Source organism: Sphaeroforma arctica, assembly GCF_001186125.1.
Source record: "Sphaeroforma arctica JP610 unplaced genomic scaffold supercont1.424, whole genome shotgun sequence".
Taxonomy (NCBI): Eukaryota; class Ichthyosporea; order Ichthyophonida; genus Sphaeroforma; species Sphaeroforma arctica.
This window is the reverse complement of record NW_014040134.1, coordinates 45482-53845: the sequence shown is the minus strand read 5'-3', so window position 1 is coordinate 53845 and position 8364 is coordinate 45482. Positions and strand designations below refer to the sequence as shown.

General features: G+C 43.5%; 2 protein-coding genes across 2 annotated transcripts in view; one reads left to right on the top strand and one right to left on the bottom strand.

The window, feature by feature from the left end:
• Positions 1-289: 289 nt before the first annotated feature.
• On the top strand, positions 290-2836 carry SARC_06123 (hypothetical protein). Its single transcript, XM_014299993.1, has 2 exons — positions 290-751; positions 2267-2836. The coding sequence occupies exons 1-2, from the start codon at positions 391-393 to the stop codon at positions 2428-2430; spliced, it is 525 nt and encodes a 174-aa protein (XP_014155468.1). The 5' UTR covers positions 290-390; the 3' UTR covers positions 2431-2836.
• A 1228-nt stretch (positions 2837-4064) lies between these two features.
• The window catches only part of SARC_06122 (hypothetical protein), a 5111-nt gene continuing 811 nt past the window's right edge, over positions 4065-8364 (bottom strand). Inside the window, exons 2-8 of the mRNA XM_014299992.1 lie at positions 8139-8307; positions 7408-7535; positions 6892-7042; positions 6192-6437; positions 5542-5820; positions 4999-5264; positions 4065-4825 (exon numbers count right to left, since the gene is read on the bottom strand). Coding sequence (XP_014155467.1) covers positions 4570-4825; positions 4999-5264; positions 5542-5820; positions 6192-6437; positions 6892-7042; positions 7408-7535; positions 8139-8307 — 1495 coding nt within the window. The 3' untranslated portion in view covers positions 4065-4569. The remainder of the gene's footprint in view (positions 4826-4998; positions 5265-5541; positions 5821-6191; positions 6438-6891; positions 7043-7407; positions 7536-8138; positions 8308-8364) is intronic.

Here is an 8364-nt window from a genome sequence, read left to right as displayed (position 1 = left end):
TAATATTTAAGCTAGTCGGACTATTATACGTACAGAGATACTAACTATTGCACCTCAGAACCCACACATTACACCCTTGTTAAATATATAGTACCACAAAGAAAACGGTGAACGTACCCGTGACAGGTATTGATTTTTATACGTTCTAACGTAAAACGTAATAAGGCTAGGGGTATTTACATACTCTCCAATCGAAAGAAAGCCAAGAGAGGCAAGAGATCGGAGTTGCTGGATGATGCGCGTCTACGTATGGCTTTTGTACAAAGCTGTATATGAATAAGTAAATAAGAACCGCAGTAAGGTTCACATATAATCGAATATATATCAGCTATCATACACGACTAAATAGCACATTAGTTAAACGCATAAGAGGAATTGCGAGTATACACTATGAGTCCCACATTCCGCACTCTGTTGCGGCCTTGTATGCGATGCGTCAGTCAGCCTATATTAAGTTCACACAACCATACTTTCGCATCTACCCTTCTGAAGTCGACTATTAGCAGCAATAAGTATGTACTCTCAAAAAGTGCGCAACGAGGATACGTAAACCTGAGTGAAGATGTTAACATTCCAGCTATTCCGCCTATTTCAAGGGAAGGAGAGAGCATAGAAAATAAGCGCAAACGTCTGGTATATCAGGTGAGAAAGAGAGGAATGCTGGAGAACGATCTGCTGCTAAGCACGTTTGCAAGGGAGTACCTGAACGACATGGACGGGGCCGAATTGCACTTGTTCGACAAACTGTTAGGTAAGCTTAGGCAGTTCACAGATATATTATCATACTTCATTGCGTTGTTCGAAGTTCTGTTTTATGTACTCGACTTGCTGTTGGTATATCTGTGTATGATGATGGACTGGGGGATTCTGCTGTGGACTGTGTAAGATCCTCATTTGTCGTCTGCTGCGCTCCTTGTTCGTTTGCACGTGTACTTTCTTTGTGTTCATTTCGGAAAGTATATTCTGGACCTAAGCTTTCAGATATATCTAATGCATTCGAATGTTAGCGGTGGAAGTATCCTAGCAGGTCTCGAGAATACACTATCCCTTAGTTGTAGGGCTTACCTTCGTGCTTGTTTTTGCATTGTATATCGGTACATTGTTTTTTTATGGCAACACGGCCTCGCTTTGAACCCATTTTGCGATTCCAACCCTGGTGTAACTAAAAACTATCACTATGTATGTGTATATAACTGCATGTGTGCGATATGCTATATGTGAGTGACTAAAAACTATTAACCTATATGTGTATCTACCTACATGTGTATGATATGCTATATGTAAGTGACTAAACCTATTGCAATCCAGCACTCAAGAAATATTGTGTGTATAAAGAATTCACGTGCGTTTAGCGCCTATCTGTCTGCATTACGCCATTTATTGAAGCTGTACCGGCGACGAGGGCACAATTGCCCAAAACGTAGCAAACGATGCACTAATGCTACGCCGTACACATATGCAAATTCTCGCATGCTTATCAACGTAATTGTGTATCTATATTTGTGTAGATGTGTGCGTATACATACTTAGAATGAATGTTTGTACGTTTTTTGTTTGTTAAAGAATGTATATAATGCATGCAAGTTTGTCTCAATGCGCACGACTGTGTCATGATAATTTCTTGGTTACCTTGGCATATACCCTATTTTTGTATAAGCCAAAATTTATGTACATATTTGGTATCTTGCGTTTTGTGTGTTTATAAATATATATATATATATATATATGTATGTATGTATGTATGTATGTATGTATGTATGTATGTATCTTTTTATGTATATGTATATATGTGTGTGTGTTTGTGTGTGTGTGTGCTTAATGTCTGTATGTGGTCATTCTATCGCAAGCGTCCGTCAGTTGGACACATTGACATATGTGAGTTAGCGATAAATGGTACTTTGAATGTGAAATCGCAGCTCATGCAATTATTTTCTTTTTTTTCCTGTGCGCACACTAAACTCAGTAAATGTATGGATGGAAGTATTTATTTGTTTGTCAGTAATGTTGTTCGTTTGTTGTTAATCCTGGCCACATATCTTGTAGATCTTTTATATACACATGTGTATGTTCTCGTTTTAAATACCTTCGAACATGCACCTGGGCAGATCACGAAGGGAAGTTTCTCTCATACTTTCTTTTTTAATTTGCGAATCCGAATGTAATTGGATCGATTCCAGTACATAATCCTAATTATTCTATGCACAGATGGGATATAATTGCCTGTTACTAACCGGGATATCGATTTTTTCCATTTGATGGTACACAGATGAGAATGACTGGGATTTATACTACTGGTTGACGGACAAGAAAGAGGTGCCCGAGGAGTTCAACCATTCTGTGTTCCAGAAACTGAAGGCCTACTCAAAGAACGAGCGAGCCGAAGCCTTGCGCATGCCTCACATGGAAACTATGCACAAGTCGGCGAAATAAACTATATACTACGCTCGGGCAGACGGGATAGAGAAAATGCACAAGCTTCCATGTTCTCCCTGTGACGAATGGAAGAGCGAACTATGAAGAATGCCGGTAGCTCGAAAAGCTGTTGCAAATTACAAACCGTGTACGGAGTCGACTATCAAACGTGCACTATGGGGGTTTCCAGCGAATATTAAATTTAATTTGAATTGGTGCGACAAATATGGGGTGGCCATATATCTGTAGATTGCATTTACTCCCTCATTCGGTTGTACCAGTATTGGCTGTGATATAGATTCCATACAGTCATACGGCCAATAGCGAACACCCGTCTGTAGTATAGTATCCACCTCGTAGGAGCGAATGATCCCTTGCCACTCCAACGATGCATCGTACCATATTTATGAGCAGTCTAAATTTGTTCGAACTTGTTAGTTGGTTTGAATTTTATTGTGTTCGTCTGAAATTGCGCTTCTCGTAGCATATACACTGAATAGCGAATCCTGCGCACAATTTGTAGAATGATGTCGGGTGGTATTTCGCAAATTCGCACACAATCTACAACCCAGAGAATCGAACCGTACCAAGCTGTCAGCTCAAGTCTTGCATTTGTCACTCCAATGTCAAGCTTATTCTGATATAATTCCCCCTCAACTGCATAGCCATTGTCTTCATCTGAAAACCAAGTTCATAGTCTTTTGATATAGCGATCTGTACTACACCTGTCAACTCCAAAGGCTTCGGGATGGGATCCCTTACCACCCACACCTTCATAAGTCTTACCCCAATTGTAACGCGCTTTAATCGTGCCCGTTGCGCGATAAACTGCTGGTGGTGCGGCTGCGTGACCGTTCGAGTTGTGTCGGGGCTTAGGACCCACCACGCCTAGAAGTTAACGAAGCGTGTGCGCGCGTGGACAGAAGCGAGAGCGTTGAAAACGCAGCTGCCAACTGGTCGGTGACCTGAAACACAATCTGCGCCTTGGCGGCAAACACGCCAATTATCCACCCTGCATTCAGGACATTGAACTCTGTGAGCCTGATAGCACTGCAGCCCCGGGTTTGAGTTGTCTATCTCGTCCTATACTCAGGAAGGAGTCGCACCCACAGGCTTTTGCGGACTGGCATGTTTCAGATTCTGTACAAAGCTCACGATGCGGTTGACATTCCTCATCGAATGCCATATTGTGCATATGCCACCAGATGTGCCTGACGTTAGTCTCCACGCCTCGTTTGGTCGTCTCCTCGACCACTATATCACGAGCTTTTAGCGTTTATATCACTAGCTCTTAACAAACGGCTATATCACTAGCTTTTAGCGAACATCTATACCACTAGATTTTAGCGAACGTCTATATTACTTGCTTTCAGCGAACGTCTATATCACTAGCTTTTAACGTTTATACCACTATCTTTTAAGGCCCATATTACTCCGCCTCTGCCATTCTTGACTGCACTGCCACCGCATATTCTGTACATCTGCTGCATCTCCGCCGTCGTATCGGGTTTTCGGCGTTGTTGAGATATGAACATCTCGCATACCCCCATTTGGCCAAAGGGCTTTATCGTCGCTTTTTTAACTCGACTCAGATACATCAATCTAAGTCTTGTTCGAAAAACCAAGCTACAAGGTCCAAACTAGTACATATCTGCGGATCCATTCCCCTAGTTCAGCAGGTAATGATGTGATGTGCCTCTTGCACCTCAGCTTTTAAGAACCCTATAGACACAAACCAGTACAGTTATATACCAACGATTCGGACATGTATATACCCGTTGCTGACTGTGTAAACACGTCTGCAGTCTGTAGTCGATCCAGCTTATTCCATATATTAACTTTAGTGCCAATTGGCACCCATTTCGCAATTGCATTTCACAAACGCCATCCGAGATACTCTTATAGTGCTGCTGCTCTCAAGCATATTGAAGCTCTACTAAGTTTTATTGGCGAAATGAAGCATGCTTTAGAGTACATTCTCTTTCTCGCGCTCCAAGACGTAAGATATCCAAAATATCACGTTGCCACACAGATCCCAAGTCTACGAGAAAGCGCTGTCTAAATTCAGAGTATCATACGTGCCTGTATGGAGTGCAAACACAGATACAAGCATACACTTGGCACACCAGCAGCTAAGTATTGACCGCAATCAATACGTTAATACGTTCCAGCCGCCTTCTCGGCAGTCGCTGAGGCATCCTGAGCCACCAGCCTCCTTATCAACTTTTTCACAAAGTCGGGGCTGGTCATAAACTGTGCGTGTTGGAATAAAGGCTCAAATACGTGCGTGTCCGGGCTGTTCGCCTTCAGGTATTCTACAACACCTCTACTCGGTACAATGTCGTCTTCCATTGCAGCGACCACCAAAGTGTGCTTTGGGATATCTGATGCGAAGAGAATGTACTGATGCCACCTATGAAATGTAAAAGAACGAGGGTTAAGACTTCCTACCAGCATTCAAAATTGTCCTTCTCTTCTTGACGTTCCTTTTTTTGATGTTCCAGGCATTTACTACTGGTGAACACGCACAAACATCGATTCGTAAACTATATACAAGCGAGTACCATTCCACGCTCGCATACTTACCAAAAGTTTCGGCACAGCACATTCTGCATATACAGTTCCCGACTGCAGAAGTACCAGCGCAACCACTGGAACCAATGCGCCGCCGGAGACCGGTACACAAAACTGTGTAGAATGTCCGGTACAAACAGCAAGAAGCAGATTGGATCGATGAAGGCCGTTGTGTGCATCAAATGCTTGTTCGTTTTGGCCATACGTGCGAGCACCACGGTGCCGTAGGAGTGGCCTACGAACACGGCTGAATCGTGGCCGTCCTTCTGCAGGAAGTTCTGTGGGAATCCCAGATTTTGAACGTGAACGGTTGTGAGTAAGTGACAAAAAGAGTGAACGGTTGTAAGTGAGTGACATAAAGAGTGAACGCGAACAGTTGTAAGAAAGTGACATGAAGAGTACAGTATACGTATTGATCAGTCGTATCGCCTGCGAATATGACAAACTATTTGGTCCACAGGCATAGTACTTCTGACTTTTAAAGCAACACACGCGCCAAGACTTGGAGCCGACACGAACGAAGTATGAATATTCTGCAAGACATATTAATAATACCTTAATGGTCTCTACAAGCGAATCCACTGTGGGCACATCCTCGCATATTCTTAACGCTATATGCGGCATATCCATGAGGTACACATCTCTGTCATCGACCCCTGATGTATCCTCTGTCACACCGTCCTTGTCGGGTTCACCCAAGTAGTTGTGCATGTGGCACAGTCTCCAAACGATATGCAGGTATTGGCCCAACCCCACGCCCATACCATGAGCAAATACAATCGGTTTTCTAGCCGCCGGCGTGCTTTTGGCGGCATCGTCAAACGTCCCATATGCCTAGTGAGTGCAGTACAGGGGATAGTTATCAGGATGAACAATTGTTCGCGGGGAGTCCTTTCCCAAGGCTGAGCCGAAAACACGTTCAACAGCTATATGATTAACATAATCCTGCCAAGTGAGGATAAAAACGAGGTGTAACCCGTACTATAGGAGAAGAAAAATAAGGCTACTTACCTAAACATGCATGGGCACTCGCCAATGCCCAGGATAAGATCGATTTGAGTCCAGTTCATCGAATACACACCAATAATAGCACGTTCACATCTCGCAAGCCTCCGCTCGTAAGTGAACACAAACTTCTAATGACATACGAGCGAGTCTACGCAAACACAATAGCAACAATCATGAAGTTGAACAGACTTTCTCACCTCTTGTGTGACCTTCTTCTTGCTCCTCTTCACCCAATACCATATCCTGGTCGTTTGATCGAATACGTCCGTGAATCCCAAGACGTAGCGTAGTACTATGGTACATGATACGTTCGATAAGTGTGACCAAAGATACAGGAAGAGTGGGTGGTGGATGACCTTGAGATCGTCCCTTGTGTGCTGCATGTAGCCCACGGGGTGCTCCTCGCTGTCGTCGTAGTACACGCGTGCAGGTAGGCCTTTTACCTGTGGTACCAGCAAATGATGGACTTGAGTATGTTTGCGGTCACACAACCACCGGGTTGCCTTGTACATACCCCACACAACTGCATGGTATTGAAACAGAGTGCGCATGCGCACCCGCACCTCGAGAAAGAAATACAATCAAGTATCAAGCCTACAGCAAACGACTGGTTACGATCGAACCAATCCAAATCGAGTGAGCACGATGAAAACGCAATTAGCTATAAAATAGTAGTTGCTCACTGATCAATGCCCTGAAACGTCCTACCGGAGCATCGGACCTTGGTTATATTGCCCAGTACAGCTCGAAATGGGCCTAATTTGACCTTACTAAAGCATCAGTCGTATACTCGGTTGATGTGATTTGACACCAAAGGATGCTCTTTCCTACTCTAGAGATAACGTAGAAGTAGTAAACATGTGCCTTACCGACAAAAACAATACAACTACGCTTTACCTTATCTGTGCTTGCATCCTGAACCATAAACTTAGCTCCCACACGATCCTCAAAACTCGTGCACATTCTCTCAAACATTTCTGCTTCGTACGGTGTTAACTCGGAAACTGTCTTGTGGTGATAGTTGGCCGCAAACATAGCTCGGAACTCGCTGCAGATATGTGATGAATGATACAAGATAGACGTCCGTGAGGTGGAACACTTTTACAGCTTAAAACAGGGTGTTGGACGACATGAACCAAACATCGCATACAGCGTGTAGCTCTGGACGAAATCGCAAGGGATAAACCAACGAATAAATGAAGAAATATATACATAGATGTAGAACTTATTGAAGATTCATTCGTATGTTCACCACAGTGTTAGGCTGAATAGCACAGCTTAATCATGTACAGGCTGTGCTGTGGAGAACTGACTAAAAAATACCACTTCCGGAACACCACTCCGAAAATAGCCTAACCAGTGCATTAATAAAGATACACATGAAACCATACTGTTTCCCATTTACCGACATACCTTCGGGTAATACTCTCGACATTGCGACTCTGAAACCACAACGGAAAAAAGACGTTGCCATTGTCGGAGACATAGTCTATGATATTCTCCAGGATGAATTCGTAGTCGTCGTAGGGGGGTGAAGTGACCTGCGAGCGTAGGTACAGATATTTCAATATGAGAAACCGACGAGACTTTCGATGCGCAACCACCGGTGATTCGCACAAGCTGTGAACGAGGTATTTGACCATACACATGACACATGTGTATTAAGAACTTTATGCGCCATAGATTCAGACTGTTCGGTGAGCCATCATATGAGACTAGAATGCTGAACACCCAAAGTGGCACAGGATCAGAAGCACACTCAACTCAGATAAGATACAGATATGTCGCAGCAGACATCCCTCTAGACCCCCAGAAAATTAGCACCTATGTGATAAACAAGAACACTGAATGAAATGACTTATCACTAGGCGAGCCTGCGAACTATTCAAAACATAGATTCAGACGACTAAATGTCATCATTCAACAACATCAGCACTAACAACACCACAAAGTCTCTGCACTCTCTTCAAGTTGGCGCAAACATATACAGCAATCACGCTAGGCAGTATATCTACATAGATCATATACCCACAGTAAGGCTTTTGGCATGTCCAGATACAACCCCTCGCTTCGTCGTATATGCGTCGTACAGATGGTACAAACAAGATCACAACTTTGAGTACACAGCAGAAAGTGGCACATACCAAGGTTTCAGATAGGGCCCGAATACGATACCGGTAGTAGAAGTACCAGATGACTTCTAACGTTAAGAGGACCAGCCCAATCACCTCTAGTGCCGGCAAAATGCCGATTACATACGCTAATATCGAGTAAGCTATTGCCGCCATGCATACTGGACCGATGACCAGAGATCTAGAGGAAAAATAAATTGAGTTCGACAATGAGATTACAATGCATCATTTGGTATAT